Source organism: Corvus kubaryi, unplaced genomic scaffold (genome assembly GCF_017639235.1).
Source record: "Corvus kubaryi isolate FWS band 111438036 unplaced genomic scaffold, C.kubaryi_AGA036_p1.0 68, whole genome shotgun sequence".
In the NCBI taxonomy this organism is placed as follows: Eukaryota; Metazoa; Chordata; class Aves; order Passeriformes; family Corvidae; genus Corvus; species Corvus kubaryi.
In genome coordinates this window covers 20,840,486-20,865,122 of record NW_024582056.1, presented here as the reverse complement: position 1 = coordinate 20,865,122, position 24,637 = coordinate 20,840,486, and the positions used below count along the sequence as shown (strand labels likewise).

Here is a 24,637-nt window from a genome sequence, read left to right as displayed (position 1 = left end):
CCTACAAATACAGAAATACACTGAACACAGTGTCATACACATGCAGATGTATGCTTGTATGTGGAATCTCTGAACCAGTAGTTCTACATCTTTAAGCAATAAGAAGACAAAACTAAAAAACAAAAAATAAACAAAAAAAGCCCGACCAAAAAAACCCCAAAACAAAACCAAACCAACAACAAAAAAAAAAAAAAAACAAAAAACCCCCCCCCAAAAAAAAACAAACAAAAAACAAAACCACCAAAACCCTTCACACCTATATTTCTCACATGTACTGATCTTCATAAAGAAAAAAAAGTACCAAAATCTGTGATAAGTAAAGACTCAATTTTCTCATGTATACTCATTTAGTACAATTCCTACAAACATATAGGAAGGGAAATTTAAGAGCATAGCAAGAACATGAGAATCTTCAAAGCTTGCCAATCTCAGTTAATTAACCCACTTGAGAAAATTTTAATAAAATAAATCATGTCTTATTTTCCTTTAAACTTGCTATGATTTTCATCTCAATTGCAATGCTGGAAATATAACTGTCATGTCTAAAATTTTAGAGAATGTGAACCCTGTGCTAAGTATTTTCTGCAGCCTATGAAGACCAGAAGACTGCTGTTACAGTTCTGAGATGTTCAGGTTTTGAATAAACACAAAATTCCAGGTTTCTAAATTAAGGCAAACACCTCTCTGGTCAACCAGTATCATCATTCCCTTCAAGACAGGTCTTCATTCACATCTATACATACAGTCCCGTCTTCTTCTACGCTTGGACCACACAGAGCTTCACACAACAAAGTAACATGTATTTGCACTCATCTAGCACAAGAGCACTAGCTATTTTCACCTTTATGTAACAGGTGAGTTATTTATTTATTCACAAGACTTACAAATGTAAAAGTACAAAAACAGCAAACGGCTTTACATGAAAATTGGAGGAGCAGCAAAGAAGAAAGCGAAGCAGAAGCTATAAAGTCCAGTTTCCCACACATGTGCACCCTGCCCCCCTTAACTTCAACCAGTACTAAGGCACTAATGTGGTTCTTCACCACAACCCACCACAGCTCTTTACATGCCCCTTTGTCCCTCTTCCACTTTGCTAAATCACGGGGACATAGCAAATTGCAATAGGAACTGCAGCTAGTTCCCAGCTACACATTGATGGGGAAGCTTACTCATAACCAGCAAGTGGTTCATGGCACACTGAGCAGGATCCAGCTGCCTTGAGTTTTTACAGCAACCTTTCCTATGGTGTAGGAATTGGGTTTGTGCATTTTCAATATTCAGCAACTGCTTTAATCAAAGTTTTTAAGTATTTAATAGCTTTGAATGCTCTTCTCCCTTTCAGATGTGGCTGAAGTTCAGCAAAGAACTTCAAGATTTTATGAGGAGGAACTGAAGAAACAAGGTAACCCAATATACTTTGGGTTCTTAGGAAAGCAAGAATAAAAACAAACAACAGGAACAAAGTATGTAAGGCCAGGTAGATTTCCACAAGCACTTTCCTTTGGCTTTCACTTTGTTTAATTATTTCTCCTTGTTCACTCCTCCTCTGAAAATAAATCTAGAAACAAATAAAATCTTACAGACCCTGTGAAAACTGTGTATCTTCTCTTAGAGTGAGATGCAGTTTACCTAAACCTCTGTACCTAAACTCAATTAAATCCCGCCCAAATATGCCCACCTTCCCTGAGCTACTTAACCATCTGAAGAGACTCATTCAGGTCAACCACACCCACCACACTTCCCCTTCTTTTCTCTCTCAAGGAAAGACAGAGGTGGTGAATTCAGCAGACTGATTTATCCTTTGGAGACAGAGAAGTTTCATTTAGCCAACAGAGAGAGGAAGGCATTGGAAGTGTGGGCTGTACACGTGTCCTTACTTATCAACGACCCCTTACAAGTCAGAGGGTACCCTTCAGGTGACCTGGATTAGCCCATAGCAGGAAGGCAACCAAATAGGGTCCATCAGCACATGTGGCACAGCACTGAACGATGTGAGAACAAACCCATTCTGACAAAAACGTCCCCTCTCAGTTACATATTTATCACAAAGCACATTTGCTTTCTATCTTACACTTACTCTTTTTTAAAGAGAATGGAGAAGTCTGAATTCCATGCTGCCTGGAGAACTCTCAGTGAAACCATCAGTAATTTCCACTGCTGCTAGAACAATACTAATCCTACTTGCAGCTTTAGTTACTGAAAACAGTCTCTGAAGTAGTTGCACAGCTTAGATGAGTCTGAGAACTGAAAACAAAATGTGCATAGCATAGGAATAAAAACCAGGTCTACTCCACAAAAATGTTCTCTAACATCTCCCAAGTAAACTTCAAAGTTCCACCAGCTTAGCCCAGTTGCTAAAAAGCTTAGCATCACTATAAAATAACACAGAATTCAACCTATCAGTTTTGACTAAGAGAAAGGCCTTGACTTGTTTCCTAAATATCCCAGAAGTGCATTTCTTAATGCACTAATTACAGTTAAAATTAAGGTAAAACTTTTTATGTCCTCAGTGAAGAGTACTTTTATTTCAAATTAATACAAATTTCTCAAGGAAGGATGCCAATATATTCAACATTAATGAGCATTAGATTAATAATGTTTTCTTCCCTTAAACTCCACCACTTTTTAGTTAAAGTACCTAAGAGCTGCCTGCAAGAAGGTAGCAAGTATAGCACGAGAGGAGTCACTTTATATTTGCTTGGTAGAAGACAAACAACATCTGCAATCCAGGCATTTGCTGCCCTTCTCCCCTGCTGATAGGAGGACTTTGGTCTGACAGTACATGAGCTGATCCAAACTTGACCAGGGTCTGATAAGGGACAAGGAGCACAACATGTCAAGGTTTCACAGAAACCCATTGAGATTGAAGACTCTTCCTGTTACAGAACTGCACAGCAAGAGAACACCAAAACCCATATTTTTTTGTTTCACAACATGGACTTTTCCTTCAGGTTATTTCCACAGCTATAGGAGGATGCAAGGGTTGAAGAACGGACATTCAGGGGGATCATGAAGATTCTCCAAGATGGAGATTGCAGTCCCTAGGGATGTGGATCTTCATCAAGGGCTGAAGTTGTGTAAAAAAATTAATGGTAATAAATGCCCACTGTCAAAGCTGAATTCAAACATTATTTCATAAGTCAGTACTTGCATGATCTTTACAAATTACATTGAGATTCCACGAATGCTGGTATTTGAACTAACACAGAGAAGTGACACTCCTACACAAGTAAGTATTTGAAAACCATCTTTTTACAAAAAATAAAATGCAAGTACATGGAAAATTGTTTGAATTAATTCAAAAGTCAAATAGAGTAAACCTTAAATGCTTCATTAAGCCCTGGCATTTGATACAGGTAGAGTTAGCATAAGCAGTGCAACCACCAAATTATATTCCTTTTAAAATTGGAAATACAAAATGCAAATACATGGAATATTGTTTGAACTCATTCACAGATTGCATTAGTTATAGTAAATCCTAAATTAAATTTTAAAATATTTCCAGACATTTCTGCTGCCCATTTTCTGATGAGAAGAGAGTATTTGAAACAGACAAGGGTAATCTACCTAAAAAAAAGTTTCCCAACTACAACTTTATGACTTTTTATTTTCTTCAGATATGAAGGTACCTAAAAGGAATCAACCTTGTGTTTGTATTTTGCTAAATTAATCATTAAATGACAAATCTAATGTTTGTGCTACCAGAATGGTTTCACATTAATTGTGATAGGAAGCTACTGACATACTTGATCATCTTTTTTTCTTCTACAAATCAAAAACTTCGAGCACAGCAATAACTGTTGGATTCAGATGATTCTCTCCTCCCCATTTTGCGTTTACCTGTTGACATGCAACCATTTCCAAACTGGCCAGACTTTTTTCCACTATTCATTCAGCCAGCTCCAACAGGAATACCTTACAGTCGTTCAGTTCTCTTCACAGATGCACTGTATTACTTCTCCTGAGCATAGCTCATTCTTACAACAGGGAAGAGAGAGCAGCTCTCATTTTGAAAGAAACTTCTATGTGAAGCCTCACATTTACATTCATGTTTTCTAAGTCTCCCATGTCACCTTCTGCGCGAGATCCTCTAAGAAAGCAGGCTTTGTAAGCTATCCTTTGTGATCCATATCTTTATCATATCCCTTGTACTGTCAGCCATTTCTCCATCGTCAGAGCATCGTGTGCTCCTCTATTCAAAGGAATGCCAAAGCCCATTTCTTGGGGTGTGTCAGGCTTTTCTTGTGGTGTGTACACACATTACCCAAGCTACAGCTTCAAGCAAGCACACAGCCAGAGACTTGTTTCCCAGAATGCTTCAGACTCCACCATTTTAGGTTAACACCACAACACACTATCCAAAGTTCAACTACCTAGATACCAGATCACATCACCAAGAATCTCAGTTCCATTGTCACAAAACTGAAATAAAATGTACAATGAAGAATGTGTTGGAAACTGCACCCAGACACACCAGACTGAAGAAGGCTACCACCCACAATGTAGCTAAGAAGGTCCTTCCCACTGAAGAACCAGCAATATTTACAAGGGCTGCTATTAACTCAGTACACTGTTCTAATCTTTCTGGGCCATAATTCATACTACAACTAAACAAATATTTAAATTTTAAAGTCTACAGGAGTGGCTCTCAAAAAACATGTCCACTAAGATTTGAACAATACTGATAATTAACCTACATGCCTACCTCATAATATAAGGCACCACCTGAAGAATTCACATGTTGAACAGAGGACTATAACAGCCTGAAAAGTTATCTGAAAGAAAATCAAAGTTTCAAAACTCAAACCCTGTAAAAATAACTTCTGAAAATACTCAGTGTCCCTTTTTCCTATGGGAGAGGGGGGTGGTGTCTTCATGCTGCCTGAGGAAGAGCTAGCACAAACCCAAGCTACTGCATTTCCTAACTTTGGTGTTAGTAGGTTGGTGGTTAGTAGGTATGGGTTGTAGGAGTTGCACATATAGAGAGAGCTTGAATGTTCTGGATCTAACACTAATCTTTATTTTGTGTGTCAAATCATCTTAAGTCTTCCTTACCCTTCTGCAATACCTTCTATCTCAAAAGGAACAAATTCTTTCCGCTGTATATTTGAAGCTGGAATGACCAAATGAGTATTCTGCTCGCTCACTTGAGATCAATCAACACCTTTTGCAGTCCCTCAGGCTACCCACCAGGGCACACTACAGATGACAAATGAAATCTGTCTTTGGTAGGTACTTTTTACTTTCATAATACGCCATTAATTCTCCCCAGTTAAACTACTACTCTTGTGACACTTGCAAGAAATCATAAGCCCTGGGAATACTCATGGGAAGCAGAACTAGAAAGGAACTTGGGAAACCATCTAAACTAGGCATCCTGCGCCAATGATTGTGATGCTGGTGACTTGTATGATGGACCAAAACAAGTAGAAGAAAAGCAATCAATATTCTGTATCAAACTCAGGTAACAGCAAATTTAAACCACCTTCTGCTGCAAAGGAGCATTCACAACAGCCATGCCTGCTCTAAGCAGGGCCTCATCAGTAGGCATCCTGTAACCTTTTCTGACAGACTAATAAAATGGCTCTCCTGAGGAGTGCTATCAACAACCTCTCCAAATCACTTACACTTTTTATTTTATCCAAAGATAACTCTCTCAGACTGATTTTTTCCAAGCAAAGTGACAAGAATGCAATGAAATCCTCATGCTCGTTTAGAGTTTCATTTACAATTCCTTTACGAATTTCCAAATTTGCTATCACTGAGTTTTTCACTTACCAAAGGCACAGTAGCAACACAATCTCATCTCTGCAGACTAACATTAGCAACATGAGCACACATTGCAGGAACAGCCAGACCCAGAGAGAGCAGCAGCTCACAACACTGAGGGAAATACTATTCCTGGACACATTTTGAATGGAAGAACAGTTCCCTAAACAGCCTGGCCAGCAAAGCACCTCCTTACATACCATCAATGAGAAGCTCATTTATGTTTGCAAGCACAAAGATCTATTCAAACTAGCTACTATTTTTTATTTAACTCAAAAACCAAAGGAAATCATGGTGCAGGAGAATCAAACCCTCCAAATATATACACTTCAATTTACAAGAATTCTGTACCACAGCTCCTAATGTTGAATTCAGAGAAACTGTCCAAAATATAAACTCTCCTCCAGAGAAACCTGAGTTCTAGATTGCAATATTCACTCACAGTGAACAGAAACATAGGAAATCTATTGTGCCAAGTGAGTTTCCAACACTGCTGCTTAACACAAATGATTAAAAAAACCCTGAAACACAAGCAAGCAAAGAACCCACCCAAAACCCCCCAAACAAACAAAAAACCTCAAAGCACTAAACAAAACCTTCCTTATAATATCTATGCAGTAAGATCTTCTGTAATTTTATATGGAAGATCACTTTTACTAAGTATTATACTTAGATGAGAGGCATTTAATATTTAAGATGGGTGAATTACTAAACTGAACATACCAAAACCATCAAAGATTTTAAAGAGACACAATATAGCAGAACTCAGACATTTCTAAGTTATAAAAGGATGTGGTCCTGGAAAAGGAAAGCATACCTGCTTCAGCTACCTGCTTGAGATTTACCTTTAGTGTATGTTCCACACCAGCTTACACACAGCCTGGTGACTTTACTTACACATTTCAGGTATAATTATCTCCACAGTATTATAAACTGGTGTAAAATATAACATACATAGAGGCTTAATATAGCGTTAATATGTATATTTCGTATTTTATCACATAAGGGACTATCACTTTCTGGAAAAACATCTTTACATTGGCTATAAGAGCAGGCAGCATGATGGTTTTGTCATTAGGCATCAAACATTCAGCAGTACATCAATAATTCTCTTTAATTTTCTTTACCCTCAGAAGCTGGTGTGAGCTGTTGGGCCCTTCACTGTGCTTCAATAACAGTGCATTAAATAGAAAGTATCTATGCCTGAGTGACCATTCTGAAAGCTGTTTCTGAGTGGCCAGAAATCAGCTATTTGGATTCCCTACAGAGTCTTGGCCTCAAAAAAGAACCAGATCATTTGTAATGCAAATAAACCACCATCTCTAGAACATCACTCTAATAGTGAATTACTAGTGGTATGAAATCTGCAGGGATAACAAAACACCAAAATATTGACATAAACCCTCTAGTGTTGCTAAAATATGTAAACGCATACAAAAATGCAAAGCTTGAGTAAAAACTCCAAACCCAAACCACTTTCCAAACCACTAACAATCTTGACACCAGCATTCAGCAAAATACTACAGCAGGCCCAACCTTGATAATATAGTAGCATCCGCTCTCTTACTAAAAAGCTGCTATTGCACACTTTAAAATCCAAGTTAAAATACCTAAAACTTGAGGACATATCCAATAACTGTGTGCCATGAAACGTACCATTGTTTGCAACCCAGCAAATAAATACTAGAAACTAGGAATGACATATACCGTTTCGTTATTTTAATTCAAAAAGGCAATGTAAATTGCCTGTCATTAAAGGATTTTATTTTTAATTCTCACATTTTATATCTTCTGCAGCAGCAGTCATGCTCATCTACTTAAATTAAGGACAAAAATAGTAAATACAGAGAACTAATGGTATTCCAGAAATAAAAAGAAAGACCAAAACTCCTGGCTGCCTCCTACTACTTAACCCAATACACACACTCCTAGGAGAAGGATGACATTATCTTCTGTAGCATCTCCTCCTCCCAGCTCTATGTAACAAGCTCCAATTACCTTAATTCAAAGAGCATATGAAAGGATTAAGCAACAAACTTTTAAAGTGTTTCAAACACTGGGTGGGAGGCAAAAAAATGTTTTCTTAACTACGTAACTGCTAAGACAAGAACATCTCACAGCTAAACACTGGGCAGCCAGCAGCCCAGACTCTGAGTTTTTCAAGCAACTAAAGCTACAGCAATAAAAGTAAGGATTTCAGCAGTTAATTTAAACCTTAACAATAGAACACAACAACACAGGCTGATTTTACTATGGTCTTTAGTGAGAACTTTTTATAAAGGTTTGTTGTCATTAATCTCAACATGAAAAGATGAGCCAATTTCCAGTAATGCTTATTCTTACAAATCAACAGTTTTGTAAAGCCCAAATAGTACAATCAGTATTGATTAAACTGAATTTCTGCTGTTAATACTCTTTGGGAATCACAAGCCACTGTAACGAAACTATTCCTAGAAATGCTGTTCTCCAAGAAGCATAAAACAACACAGCTGATCCTATAAATGTAATAAAAATCCTGGTGCTATCCATTTGCCTTTCAATGTGCAGCAGATGTTCCTTGCATTTTACTTATTAAGCGATTTTAAAGGAACTTTAGGGATTAGTACCAGCATAAAATAAGATTTCGCATATCATTTTCATGTATATCTCGGCATGGGGAAAACCCAACCCAAATAGGCAACTGTTTGCTGGCATGTGCACAAACAGCAAAGCAAAGCTCTGATCCCTGTCTGGCTGTGTGACAGGAAACTTATAACCCCCACCACGACTCCGAGGTGGAAGAAGACCTGAGCAGAACATATTCTTCATGCTGACAGTGGTAGGTTACCCCTTCCTCTTCTTGGTTGTGAAGACCTGCACCATTTGTTGCGCTAGTGCTTCTCTGACACCTCAGTGAGCCAATTCAATTTATAATCCCAGCCTTTTTTTCTCATTAAGTGAGACAGGCTGAATTAATAATAATAAAAAAAAATGTTTATGGATGCAATGAGAAAGAAACATTGGAAACTGCCCTGACAAATTTGGAAGAAGAGGTTTGCTGATGTAATAAAAGCAACCCTGGGCCAAATGATAGGCCAGGTACAGCTACACTTTACATGGCTATTTAGCATATTTTTCAATACAATTAGTAACTTAGTAGCAGGACAGCAAAGAACCTAAATCAAGATTTACTTACAATGCTGATCACAGTCTACTCTAGCAAACACCACTTGATTCTTATCTGGATATTCTTCTTTGATTACATTAGAAGCTTCCTCAAAAATAGGATGCAGCATTTGGCTGAAGCGGCACCTGTAAATAGAACGCAAGATTGTAACTTCAACACATCACTTTGAAATATTTTAATTGATGACTACTGTAACATTTCAATCTTTGAAGGAAAAAGAAAGAAAGAAAAAGCAAAAGAAAAGAAAGCTATTGGAAAAATTAAATCTACCTGTAATTATCCCAGTAAATGACTGGATAAAAATCAGTTCAAAAGTAACTTGAATAATTCAGGTGTGGAAAAAAAAGTGATTCTGAAAGAATACATAGTTCAGTATGCTTTATCTCCCTAGGAAACACCACTAATCAATTATAAGCCTTTAGGAAATATATTCTATTCAGCAAGTATGTTGTTCATTTTTTTTCTACCTGAATTATACCTGGGAAAGTAATTTTAAAAATGTAGTAAAAGAAGTTCCTTAGATTGTTGAGATTGAAATATTCACCAACACCTTCCAGAAATATCACAGGTAATTTTCTAGGGGTCAACAATACAAGTCGTAAGTATTATGTATTATATTGTTGCTCAAGTTTGGCAGAATTTGAGCAGACTGCTTTTACAACAGTAAGAACAAAGAGAACCCTACAGGTCCCTTCTTCCAGTAATGTCAGATTTTGAAGCAGACTCTCTCTTTTTGCCCACAGAAAAGGCTGTAGGATTGTAAAGATGCTTTGGTGGCTTTACGGAGTTTAGGGTAACAGTAGTGCACAAGCCCATTACTAATATGTCAATAAAATTATTTCATATTCTGTCCTTCCAAACATATGGCAGATTTTAAAATTGGAGATGCATAATGGCACTGTAGAAGTTGTGAGAATGAGATTTCAAGGAGACTTACAATAAACCAGCCTGCACTGAAACCCACCTTAAACCTAACAGTGACAGCCTGGGGATGCAGTTATGTCTGCAACAGCCAACATGTAAGTGAAGAGCAAGTCTTGCTCTCAAAATGCCAAGAGAGCTGAAGTCCACCTTCTGAAAAAACCTGACTGTGGGCAGCCCAGCTGTATGTTACACACTTGTGTAGCATGTATATGCTACCACGTAGATGTTACAATGGCTTCTTGTCCCTCATTCTTCTCCACCCTTAAAGCAGAGAACTTCCATGAGCAAAACTGATCTGTTCTCCCTCAAAAGTCAGGTTACATCACAGACTGGCAGCGTGCTATGTTGAGGGGTTATTACTGTATTCCTAAAAGTAATGATCATAATTAAGGTTGTAATATTTTAAAACTATAGCCTATTATAATGTGACTCAAGCAAACATACACAGAAGAAGAAGCAATTGGGACATAAACCCAGGGAAGAACTGGTTTGAAAGCAACAGATTACTGTATTTCCAATTAGAAAACTATAGCCAAACATGACAGTTTTCAAAAGACAGAAGTTTAAACATAAAAAAAAAAAAAAACTAACCAACTTGAGTAACTTACCAATCAGCATAAAAATTAACTAAAGCAACATCTGCATTGTCTGAGAAGAAAGAAAAAGAAAAAGCCCAATGTCACACTGTGAGGCAAACTTATCAGTTCTTTTATCTGAGATTATAAAAATATGCGCAAGAAGACTACAAAAGCAAATATTTCTAGATTATTCAGCATAGAGCTTAGTCTGATTGCTAGAAAACTGCTAGGGTAAATCTTATCTGAAATATAATCTGTAACAAATGGGAAAGAGATGAAAGATGCCTTCGGTCAAGTGTTCTATTGACTTTGTAGATATATAAGACCAAAAAAATGTAAATACTTAAGATATCAAGACACACAAGAAGTAATTAAGCGACACATGCAGTAAAAATTATTTCTAGATTCAAAATTAAGGCACTCACATCCAGAAATTAAACTCTAGTATCTCTTAAGCACTAGCTCTATTATGAATAAGTGTTAAAAACCAGTCAAAAGCTGAAATCCCAACTATTTGGGGTAGAAGACTGATGAACAGGCAACCTGTCTGTGCAACCTGCTCTGGTTTGTCCTTACTTGTCTTATATAACCTGGATACTACGGCAAAAAGTAGCAAAGAAATTTTCAGTCCCCAAAAAAAGAAACATGCTGAGGGACACTAAAAAAAATTCAATACTACAGGGATACATATGATGAGGTAGTGTTCCTTTTTGCATATAAAAAAAAAAAATTAGAAAAAAAAAAAAAAGGACAGATCTTCTGCCCAAAAATAAAGTCTGATCTTTACAGAATATAACAACCACCCATGCTTTACATCAATTTTTAGTAGCTGTTCTGGCCTAGACACTGAAAAAAAAATGTAATGCATACTCAAATTACAGAACATCAGCCACAGCTTTATAAAGCAGAAATGCTGACAAAGCAGAAAACTGACAAAGTTACAGAGCAGTTACATGTGAAGATTAGGATGCTGAAAGCCTGGAAAACACAACATGCTGGTAACGACGACTTGAGTAGGCTGGGGAACACCACAGTTTGATTACAATTATGGCGTTAAGATTTTCACTATCAGCAAGGGATGCAAGTGGTGAATAAGTAAATAACAAGCACTGAAAAGTTTAGAGTTACCTCCAACGCATAAAGTATTTATTGAAAGTAATGGGATGAATTTTAGAAGCACTTACACTTGGCATATACTCCCTTTTGTGAATTACATTGTATAAAATTATCTTATATTTTCCACTCTATAAAAGGTATTTACAGACACATCTCGTATCACAAAGCAATCCCATAACATAAGGCAGATTCTAGCCCAGACCTCAATAAAGATTTTTTTTTTCCCCCTGGATATATTAGAAACAATGTAATAACTTCTTCCTGCAAAGACAACCAGATACAGGCAAGTTGCATACTTCTCTGAGGAAAAGGTTTCGGACAAGAAACACATATCTTTATGTGTTTAATTTACAGATTTCCATTCTTTGAGCCACTAGAATCAGGACAATGCTTGACCTGAGGAAAGGGAGAGCTGAACAAGCAAGATACTTAAGGCCCAGCACCACGGGTTTCACTTGCTGCTATTTTTTGGAGGGAATTTTAAAATGCCCTCTAGACTGGTTTTGGTTATGTAATCAAGCATTCTCTTCTGGAAAGAAGATACCAGTTATTTTTTTTAAGACACTTCAAATTCTCATTGCAATACATTAGTTCAGACAGCTAATTCTGACCACGGGCATTTAATATTTCTAAGCCAATTGCAATTCATATATTCAAAGCTAGGGTATGAATATTCATTTAATATCACTGCAATATTCATACAGCTAAGTAACTGCAGACATACAAAGAAAAAAAATCATTTGAAGTACTTACTTAAAATGTCGTCTATATTTCCACTATCTAGACTTGTTATTTCACTTCTTGCTGGATTAAAAAGCCAAGACACCTAAAAAGAGAAAGCAAACCAGTAAGGCATGTTTCAGGAGTAAAGTAATAACTTCTGTGTGATTTTTAAGTGTTACAGTTCAAAAGCTGGAGAAAAACAGTAAAAGAACTGTAATTCAGTCAATGCATATCAGATGACAGCAGTACTACAAATACACAAATAAACTACAGATATAACATGTTTTCACATTTAAAGCAAAACTGGCTCTTTTAATACCGTTCACTATTAAGTAAGCAGAAATCTTACACGTAAATTTTGCACGTTTAAGATTAACCTATAGTCATAACTTCATTCTGAAGAAAGAAATGAAACCCCATTTCTGCAACCTCACACAGCCCAGAAGCGTGTGGGCACAGAGGTTTCTGTCACTTACAGGACTAATCTGGCTAAAAAGTTTCTCATTAAGTAAAGCCTCAATTGCCTGCATTTATATTGCTGTTTTAGGAAACAATTTCAATATATCTAACTCAACTAGCTACAGTCCTTATCTCCCTCTGTATTTCCACTTGACACCACTTCAGTCCCAGCATGCAATAGGCATATCAGATTATAAAAACCAAGACACCACATCAGCCAAATCATTCCATTACAAAGCAACATTTGTATTACTCTTCATGCAACTCCCACAGCAATACACAATTTTATGGGTGGGCACTCTCATGTTCAGTGCAAATGGCCCAGATCTTTTTTTCTCAAAATGTGGTGAAAGAGGAGGTTGAGTTCTATCCCAGGTGAGAGAGGTATCAGTGAATTACGATTTATTTTTGCTTTGAGAGAGACAAGCATGCAAATTTTTGAGTAGGATAATATATATTCTGGTCTGGCACATGAATGTTTCCATCCTGAGCAAGCCAGTCAGAAGTCATCCTTCTCTAAGTACAGTCAGGGCTTGGACCAGATGTTCTATTGTGATACCTTCATGTTTTCAATTGATGTATGGTTCCGCAGCTGACAGAGATACCAGGAAAGGAAAAGGAAGGTTTTTGGAAGAGAAGTGGCTGGAATGCACAGGTCAAGGAGTTGGGCAGAGACCAGAGAGTAACAGAGACACCCTGCACTGAGATGCAGCAGCACACAGCATACACTCTATCGATGGATGTTCCCAGAGACTTATTTACTCCCTGAGGTGCAAAGAAAATCTGCTTATGGCTCAGGAGGCACCAAGGAAAAACACAGCTAAAGCATAAAGACCATCCAAATAAAACCACATAGAGCAGCTGTGTACCCAGAACTGGTGATACAAGGTTCTCTGCATTTATGGAAGAGCCTGAGACCTATCCTGAACCTATAGTAGGACCATGACTACAAAGAACAAGCCTCCAGGATATACCTGCCTTTGACACTGCTTACAATTTATCAAAAAACTCATTTAAAGTCACACACATTTAGTTTCCTAACATTTGCTATGTGTATATGAAATATTTGATTGAAAAAAAAAATAGCCAAACTGGATCCCTGCTTTCCTTAAGATCAACTTCAAAAATGGTGGGAAACTTCTAGTGAAACACTGTCAACAGCTCTCAAACTATCACTGTAAATGGCACACAGGTGAGATTTGCAGCAATCAATCATTTTCAATTCCTTCTGGTTTGCGGATCACCAACCACTTCTCAGCGAAAATACTGAGCCTTTCACATTTCCCATATGGAGGCCCTTGGGTAGCATATAACTCTATCTTACACTACAGGCTGAAAACACACCAGCTGTCGGAATCCAAAATATGTACCAGTGCTTCTCTCTTGGTAATTGAACAAGATACCATTCTTAAATGCAAATCTAAGATTTGTGGTGGAGTTTGCACAGTCTTCCTGTGGCACTTCAACTGCCTGAGACAAGTGACTGAACTGTGACTTTAAGACGACTGTAGAGAAACAAAACTAATAGTTGAGCTGTGAGGTCCAGAGATTAAAAAGGCAGCCTAACAACACAATCTGCCAAAAAATTATCTGATCAAGCAAGCTATGCGATGCACAGGTTGCCGCAGGCCAGTGTTCAGGGAGTTCCTCTGAAGATACTGGCATTGCTGACTACTGAGCAGCAAGAAGCTACCTGTACAGACCCAGATCCACACTGGCCAAATTATCCCCAGAGAAGAAACCAGCTGATGGTAACCATTAGTGCAGACACCTCCTCATCACCCCTTGGGTGGTGCATGGGATGACAGCTTCCATGGTGTTGCTGTGGGGAGGTTCTGGTAGTGGAAGTTCTGTTTGTAGTAAGTAATGGGTCAGGTCAGCATGTGCATGAGCTGGCACAGGTTTTGTTTGTACGCACATGCTGCTTTGTTGCAAATGTTAGGTTTGAAGCAGTAGCTACAATTAACAACAACAGTCGGAATATTGCTCTAGACAATAATGGGCAAGGTATTTCAACATTAATTTTGTTGGCCATCTTCAGATCCTACTGCAGGTGACTGCAAATTCAATGTTCTAAGGCTTCAGCTGCCCTGCAAGGCCTCAAGAACCTCTGATCACCCTGAAGACCACAGAGTTACTTATCCTGCTAGTAATCTTGGACAATGCTTGTTTACAGAGAAAATCCATGCAAGCCTCTAGAAAGCAGGAACTTTTCAGCTGCTGCACACAGCTCTGCATCACCATTACACTCAGAAAGAATTTCCGTTGTAGTCTTGGTGTAACAATTTTCACGGGAGCTCAGCAGTTCATATTGTCTAAACGAACTGAATGGGTAAGATACCAACTTCTTGAACCCTTTTGGCTTTTTCTAGTATAACTTTCCAGCAGCAACTCAAATCTTATCTAATAGGATAAGTTACACATAAATTAAACATAACACAGATAAGCATATCATTTGCAGTTGAGAAATAGGCTCTGTTACTTAGCAGATCTACTTCAATGGATCAGGAACTGTAGTCACACTTGTAGATTGCCACAACACACTTAAAATACACTTAACTTACAATGCAAATATTTAACTGCACCATGAAAGCACAGGACTTACTACCAATGAGATCCTCTTCTAGACTGTGCTATATGCAGAAAAAAGGAATTAAAACTAATACTTCTTTATAGCACAAATAAATTTTGTGATTGCTTTCTTAACTCTTACTGTGGAAATGCGGTGCAAACTGCATGTGCTAAAACATTAGCACCAAAACAAATACTCCAAACATCTTCATGTACTGAAGGTGAAAAACAAATTAACCATATACCCTATTGTCCCTTTATATCACAGTAGTGGAAAAATACTGAGACCAAGAACACCTTTCCCCAAAAGCTGCACAAAATCCGAGATAATTGAAATACTTTTTCCACTAGAATTATGAAAATTTTTTGTCAAATACATTCATAATCACATTCCCAAACATTTTATACTGACTAAATAACTGTGGGTGCCAAACTTTTCATAGTAAGTAGACTGACTCAAGGAAAAAAGCATTCCTTGAGGAAATGTCAATAAATATGCAAGACTCACTCCAGCTGAAGCCTTCAATAAGGTATAATGCCTGTAAGGAAGAAAACACATCCTTTTGACCCAGTAATCTTGCTCTCCCATGAGATGCAAGAGGGTTTATGATATTACTAGTGTTAATATTTATCATGAAGGAGTATCAATTTGTATTTAAATTACTAACTATACTGTTTTGAGAATATTTTCTGACCTTTTCTGAGGCCTGTGCTTGATACCTATGAGCAGAAAACAAGACATTTTTGAGGAAATAATTTCTGAATATCAGTTACACACTTTATAACAGGTATTGAACATATATGTTCTGAAAAACATACTGGCTAAGAAAAGTAGTCAGAATTTTTCACTTTTAAATACAAACTTTACATTCCACTGGCCCATAGTAGGACATATGAATGACTGTGCATATTTGTAACTGAAGTAAAAAAAAATAAATTTCAAACTGGCATCACAAGATAGCTACAAACTCATTGAAGAAAGCATTTTGAAAAAATAATTCAAAAGGAAAATTGGTTATATAAACACACCTAAAACCAACTCAGGTTTCTGCATGTACATTGGATAAAATTAAGTGTATTTTCTATTTCTACTTTTTAAACATTCAAACTGAAAATCTGAAGGTAAAAGTAAGTAGCTATGAAATAAAAAGATTTTTAAAAATAGAGTAGAATATGAATATATGAAATACTTGAATGAAACGGCTCAAGTTAGTTTAGGATGCTTATAATCTACTCACAATCATTTACCACTACAGAAAAATGACAAAACACATGTAGACTAAAACAAATGCAGAAAGCTTTATGCACTTATAGCATACATTTCTGGGGGGGAAAAAATCAGGAACTGAAAAATATGTTCACAAAGATAAACTTTAGCTCATATGGGGGGAGGGAAGAAGAGATGACATGTATTTTTACTCTTCTGGTCCTCAGAAATACTGTCAAATAAAGCAGGAACATCATGGCTCAGGTTCCTGGGAGTTTCTGAAGATAACACTGGTCATGCTTTTACTCGGAAGTTTAATAAGAACAGAAATCTTAGTGTTTCTGATCAAGTTTTGATCTGCACTTGAAGTTAGCCAATGGTTTAGGGAGCCAGTACCAGTCTCTTCCGAGGAGTAACTATGAATTGGTTGAGATTTATTCTGATTGTTTCCAGTGAAAGACCTCAGAGCACTGCTCAAAAGCCACTATCATCCTCCCAATCACACCATGCAATGCCACACAAGCACCCTTACAGAAAACAAAATGCCTGAACAGAACCTATTCAACTCATACCCAACACTGAACCTCTGCCAGGTTTCATATCACTTTCCCAAAGAGGAAATAAGAGCACACCCAGTTTCAGCTCACCTTCAGCTGACAGTATTGCTGTTCAATTGCCATTCCACACATCCAATTAATAAAGCCTGCTGGTTATTCAAGAGATTTAGGTCAACCTTTTATCAACATTTTACCAGCACCAGTTAGTGTTGTTAGTTCTTTAATTGCTAACTGGACAGGAGAGACAGACCTATAGGTTTAATGGTATTTCTTTTTCAAGTTTATTATACTTTACATGCCACTTTCTTGCAGAAGAGTTTAACAGTTTAAATGTGCATAACCTTAAAACTGCAAGAAAAGTTAAAAAGAATCCAGGTCTGTTGCATTCTAGTTCTTCGTGCTTTTGTTTTTTAATGCACATAATGAAACAGAGGTCCCCATTTCCAAAGCAAACTATCTGTAGAATACAGAAAATGCATTCATGGAGCATTATGATTTCTAACTAGTACTACAGCTACAAGGCAGTCAACAAGAACAGCCTTCATTTTCACTTGCTAAACTTTTCATTTACCTTCTCCTCCTGCTGGGAAATCCTAAAGGCACACAACTAAACCATCTTTCTCCTCTAACACAAAATCATTTTACATTTGGCAACCAGCTCTAGCCCACACCTAATCCAGACTGACATGTTGAAGTTACTACCTGAAGTCCAAGCCCCCAGGACCCTGCTGCTGACTGTCAGTCTCCAAGTACCTCTTTTTTTATTCATGCTGCTGCTCTGAGGTCTGCATTAAACTCCTGGACAGCAGGAAGCAGACGGGTTTACAGCCTGCTGCAGGATGATACAAATTGAAAGCAATCCCAGAAGACAGCAACGCCAAAGCTGGCAAGATATTGTAAGAGCCCCTGAATTTTGGCTTCAGAACCATCAATCAGGAACATCTTGCTGGCGGCCTTCCCAGAAGCCCCATAATGAACCACAAAGTTCAGAGCAGAGAGAGGTAACAGTAAATAGAGAATGCTGAGGGAAAATAAAAAAAGAACATTATTCACCCTCTCAGTGAGAGCAGTTCAACTCTTAGTTTTCACCACTTCATTCCAGACTGTGCCCAAACATTCTCATAACTTAGACTGACTGCTGCCATCCCTGATGAATATGCAGGGTTTTTATTGAGAATGTAAGTTGCTTCCATTATATGACTATGAAACAAAGTCCTATTAGTTCAAAACACTAACTAATGATCCCTTCTTGGTTATATTAAAGTTTTCAGAGCAATTTTTAAATGGATAACAAAAAATAATTTTCTTATAATTTTTCACTAAAGAGTCATATCTTTAATTTAGTCAGGAAAATTTAAAATGCTCAAAAGAAGGTACTTAAAATAAAGATTCTAGTTTTTAATGTCCAGGAGAACAGAAAAAAATCTAACTAAACTGAAATATGGATAATATATATATATATTAGAAAAGTAAACTTGCTTCTTCAGCCTTGATAGCTCACTTTTTCGCTGTTTTAGCCAAACAGTGCTGTAACTGCACAGAGCTAAGTAGAGACCATCACATTAAAAAGAAGTCATGCAGTTTTTTGTCCTCCACGTATCTTATTGTCTACTCCCATTTTAAGTGTGTGGAAGGAATATTTGGTGTAGATGCAAGTCTTATTAATACTGAAAAACTTATCTTCAAATGAAAATACTGGAAACAGAAAAATTCACAATTTATAACGCTATCTTTGAAAATGTAAATTATATGGATTTGACATGCCCGATCAGGAAAAAGAACTCGCAGCTAATTGTTCCTAAAACTGAACTTAACACACAAGCAAAGGAGTTGAAGTATTGTCCTGTCTGACTGGGAATGGTTCACAGATGCAGAGATCTCTCAGTGGCCTGATACCACAGCACCAAGGCTTTCCAGAAAACGGAGAAGTTAACATCTCAACAGTTTGTGAACTATCATTAGAAGACACAAGATGTTCATTTGAAACGTCCATTGCAGAGATGAGAATTAAACATCATTATCACAACATGCAGTCCCATACACTGCATTTTTTTCCATAAAGCTATTAGTAGCAGAATCATGCACCCAAACACAATTCTAAAGCTCAAGTCTTTGGCACAAACCTATGGATTATGGTCTTTTATAGAAATTTTTAAGTGAGGGCTCAAAAAAATTACATGAGGCATGTCTAAAAAAATGTCACAGAGATAAGACCTGTAATATATTTCTAGTTGAATTCTTTGTAACTTTCAGTTATTTCTCTTGGCCTCTAGGGAAAAGAGTAATCTTTCCAGTCAGGGTTACGATCCACCGGTTTCCTTGCCTTATACATCCATATAGAGACAGTCCATACACCTTCAAAAGATGTAAACAGATATCTGAACATCTGTATTAATTTGTGAATAATGTTCAGAGCACTCCACATCTTCACAAATAGGAATCTACTTTAAAGCCTGTTTCACAGATTTCAAGCCATTAATTCAGCTCCCCAGGAAAGTACTGAAAACTCTGAATTTTTAGATATTTTATTTACCAAGCTGTTTCTCTTACACAAGCAACTAGAACTCCCCTGAAAAAGAAAGGTCACATTTGTCCAGCTTTTTAGGAAAAAACACCTCATGTTCCGATAACTCTTTCTTTTCCATATTGCCAACTGCTCTGATTATTTGGCAACAACACAAAGATACACTTTCAAGAAGGAGTAACACACACAAAATACAAATGCAATCTCCAAAATGATTAGCACAAATTAAGCAGCTGTTGCTGTGTATGAAAGCCAGCACCCTCAAGGTCTTCAACTTGATAAGGCATGATCCAGCAATATGAAAAAAAGGGCAGCTTGGTCTTGTCAAGCCTTTGGTAAGGCTGGCAGAGCAGAATAGTTTGCTGCCCCATTTCACTAAGTCAAGGAAAAAGACCCTGTTCTCTATTTTCTTCACTACCAAAAAATTTGTTGTAGACAGTTTAAACCTTGGAGACTGCATACTTGTAACTCCATTCCTCACTACAGAAAGCAACATACTACCCTGTTATTCATTATAATCTACAGGCTTTCCTGTGCCCTTTAGCAGTTTTTACACAGGGCTATCATAGAACAAGAAATAAGCTTTTATTTTTTTTAAATAATACAAATATATTTATGTTTTGTTCATTCTTGGACTGGTGATGAAAATGCATATTGAAACAAAAACTTTAATGACATTCTGTGGGAGGAATGGTCATGGAACTCAGAATCCCTCCTTTAAAGCATAATCTTAAAGGAAGAAACCAAAAGTAGATGTAGTGTTTCCACAAGAAATTATATTTCTTATGTCACATGAATGTTTGCTACCTTGGAATAATCTGAAGGATTGAATGTATCAGTGGATAATAGAATTTTCCATCCTTGCTGCCTACACACATTCTACTACTTTAAAAATAAACACAATCTCTATTTTGACAAATTTAACTACATATTGAGTTTATTCTTCAGTAAGACAAAACCAACTTTCTTAAAGTGAAATGATCAACTTCAACATGCAAGCACTTCTGGCTGCTTAACTTTTTATTAATTACACAATCTAGTTGCAATGCAGAATAAATTTTTACTCTTCTGCTCCAAAACGAAGTTCTCCAGATCTTTGCTTTATCAAGAAAGGTTGGAACTTTAAGCAACGACAAACCTGTTCAGTTTTACCTTTCAGGCTGGAACTTGTTTTAAGAGTGGGTATGAAGTAGTGAACCCAACTGCTCAAATGCCAATTTAAGGACTACCATAAACACACATCAACTGTCCCTCCATGAGAAAAACACCCACAATGGACCCACACTGCTCTAAACCATGCAGCTGAGGCATTGGGTCAAGAGGGGAAAAAAAGGTAGCAAAAGCAACAGATTGACCTAGCTGTATGTTTCATTTAAGTATTTTGTTTGTCTTTCTCCTCACCTAGTGTATCCAAAGGGATGCAAAACATACTGGTTTAAATTGCACTCTGAAGTCAACATAAGGGAAGACAAGTGGACAAGCCAGTCTTTGATAACACTGTTTCCACTGTACCATTTACATTACTGCAGCTGCCTGTTTGTACTTCTGAATAACAAAATCCTTCTGAAAGCACAGAATCACAACCACCTTGATCTGACTCATCCTTATTTGATGCTGAAGATGATGATGATTAGAACTAAACAATGGAGCAGAGCAGCAAACATATGGATGATTCTGTGACAATTAGCAGTTCAAGTTAAATTCTTACCATCTTCCACTTTTACTATTACACAGTCACGTTATGCTCTGCAATCTCCACCGGAACTAACCAACACGTAAGCACCCAATTTATTAATCTCAGATCCAGAGCTTTTAGCAGTAATACTTCAGTATCATTAAGACACTTCTTGGGCTACAGATTTTGTTTTTCCTTCAGCATGATTGAGATGCTACTTTTCATCAAATTATCTCCTAATGCTTCAGCAAGAAGCTAAGGTTTTGTTTGTACAACTATCAAAAGACAGCAACAGTACTTTGTGATGCAGCCATTCATAGTGTATGAAGTGTTTGCCCATACATTAAAACCACTGACATTCAGTCCGGTGTTGTTGCTCTTCCCTCTTTTTCTGAGAAACCAAAATGAGTAACATGTCAGAATTTCAAAATTACAAGCTTTCTAAAATACAATGGCATTTTGTTGCCTCTGTTTATCATTCCTTTAACATAAGAACTCTGAACTTTAGAATAAATCCACTTAGGACACAATCTAAACTTACATTATTTTAGTTATTTTATTTTCTTCATTCCAGGCATAACTGTGATGCAAACTCCACAAACTTTCACAGTCCTGCAAACTGCCAATCATAGTATATTAAAGCTCTCAGGACATCCGTTAGGTTGTCTCTAACAAATGTTTTACCTCAATTTTTAGGCTAGCATTTGTTATTTGCTACCTTAAAATGACATATGAGTGGATAAGGGATAAAATCTCTCCAAATAAGCAGTGATTCTGTGTAACAGAAATATTACTCCACAGCTGCACTTTAATTGACAAGTTGGCATTGCTAAAACCTCCCAATTCAAATGAGGAGGTAAAAAAAAAAAAGATACTTTTTTACAATTAATCCACTGGCTATCTTCTAGGGAAGAGCACTGATTAAAGCAATGCTACCTGAACCTGAAAAGAAAAATTCACCTTTAGGACCAGAGCTGCACATACCTTGAAGAATGAGAGGCTAATTTCAGACTGTGTAAGAGCTATTTTCTTTCTGCCCTAAACAGCTGCTATGGGCCTGCACATATGCAGTCAATTTACCCTGGATAACTCTGGACAGCAGGAGAATAAATAATGCAGAGGACAGGACACATGCCACAGATATTTTGAAATGCACAAAAGAAGATCATACAGAGATTGGTCTACCTCTCTTCAAGGAATATTAAACCTGCCAGCTTCAAGCTGACTCCCACAAAAACATCCAAGCAAGTATTCCAGACTGGTCCTAAAAATAGTATGAACACACTAACATGGTGCAGTGCTTGAATTGGGAGCAAGTTTCGGACACTCTGGCTCTGCAATCGACCAGCTTCATGTAGCAATCTTACTGCTCTCAACATGGAAGGCTGCTGCAACCACAGCTGTTACCAAAATCCTCAGCAAGGTATCACAGCCATTTATTGGCTTATTTAAAAATATTTATTATCTGTATAACACCAATTATATGTACACATTTGCATTGGTTTAGCAAATTCTGCTGGCCTATGTTGACAGGAAAAAAAAACTAAAAATAAAAAGGCCTTTCCCCACTTCAGTTATACGTTTTTACCCAAAGCAGATTTAAATGCCATTCAATGGTAATTCCTGAGAGGCCTGCACACTCGCTGAGCTCCCTTCACTAATTAACGGATCATTAGTATGAAAGAACCCCTAACTGTTCACCCCCTGCACCACATACTGTCTTAATTACCTTTGTGAAGCAACCAATTTGTCTTTCAGTTATTTTGTCCAAAATCCCAAGTGAATTGACTCAACAGGGAGAAGGCAAAAAAAAAAAAAAAGAGGAAAAAAGTTTTTTCATACACACATTTATGAAAATTCATAATTTTTATGACTGGCAAAGGATCTAGGAGCTAAGTGTTTCTAGCAAGAGTTAAGAGAGGGGATTTCAGTAAACTATGAGAGTCAGAAGTGATAGACTGACTAAAGGAACAAAAAGCTTTTCTTGGGATTACAAATACAGATACATCACTGAAAAGCTTTCCCTTTGTGCAGCTTTTGAGAAAGTTAATTATATCATCACTTCATAATCACGACAGCTATGGGAAGCAGCAAAACACTATCACAGCTGTTGTTTTCTTTTTCCAGACCATTGGAACAGGCACCTATTTCTTGCCTTTCAAAATACTTCCTTGCAGAGTTCCTAATGAACAAGTTCTCTCTATGTTTATGCCCAATTGCCACACAAATCCAGTTGGAGACAAAACATAAGCTTTACTGCCAGTTATTTTACAACAGAGATTAGACTGCTCTTCTTCTCTCCTTTTCACAAATCTATGAAAATAAAACCCAAAAAACCCTTGCAGACATTCATATTTTTTTTGGATGCACCTCAATGAAATACACAAGAAACAGGCAAGAATCACTGATGCCAGACAAGACAGAAGACAGGCTGGCTGCAAAAACACATGCCAAGGAACCAGGTCATTTACTATTCTCCACTTCTAGAGCTCTAGGCTCTGCTCAGGTTCCTGTTTCGTGAGCATCATTTAAGATACAAAGTTTCAGTCATTAAAGAAATACAAGCCACAGAGAAGTATCTCGCTCTGAAACAATGTAGCAAACAATATGCCCAAAATCCTTCATTTTGGTCCCAAAGTGAAGCAGCTGGGAGACTCCAACACATAAATGTGGAAAATCACATCTTCCAGGAAACAAAACTTTGGGCCTCCCGTGTTTCACTTCATTGTCACTGCTAATGCAATTTTTACATAGATGACTGGGGCTCACATTAAATCCTGTCTATAATCTACTATGGCATTTATTTTTTACCTAAAAATATGTACCTCACAGAACCATTGAATAAAGTGACAAGACCTGAAGGCACTTGGGTCTTAATTCAGTCCACTCATAAAACACGGCTCTAAAATCCAAAAGGGCCCAGAAGATGACCTAATGACCTTCAAGGAGAACCTCTTCAGAGTACAAAACCAATCCACTCCACTGAGCAGAACATTGGCAGAAGACTTCCGTGGGTTAACACAGAATTTCTGGATGAGGTTTTAAAAGAAAAAAAGGCAGCAGACAGAAGGCAGAGGTAACAAAAATACTTGGTAGGAAGAGAGAAACACTGCTTGAGCAGGCAGCAGTCCAAGCTCAGCTGGAGTTGAGAGAGGATGTTAAGGTATGCTGGCAACAGAAGGAAGAGAGGAAGAGTAAGAAAATTGTAGGCCTGCTGCTCAACTAGCAGGGGACACAGAGACAGAGTACATAGAAAAGGCTTAGTCGCTCAATGTTGTCTTTGGCTTCTTTGGCTGATTTTATACTGATGAGGTCTGAGCCTATAGAAGAGTTGTAGGGAAAAGAAGCATTGCTCACATGAGTAAAAG

At 37.4% G+C, this 24,637-nt stretch overlaps 1 protein-coding gene across 2 annotated transcripts in view; it reads right to left on the bottom strand.

Moving 5' to 3' along the window:
* The window catches only part of ERP44 (endoplasmic reticulum protein 44), a 47,946-nt gene that overhangs the window by 16,334 nt on the left and 6,975 nt on the right, over positions 1-24,637 (bottom strand). For both annotated transcript variants that reach the window (XM_042048949.1, XM_042048950.1), the window contains exons 2-4: positions 12,307-12,379; positions 10,468-10,507; positions 8,945-9,060 (exon numbers count right to left, since the gene is read on the bottom strand). In XM_042048949.1, the coding sequence (XP_041904883.1) occupies positions 8,945-9,060; positions 10,468-10,507; positions 12,307-12,379 (229 nt within the window). The remainder of the gene's footprint in view (positions 1-8,944; positions 9,061-10,467; positions 10,508-12,306; positions 12,380-24,637) is intronic.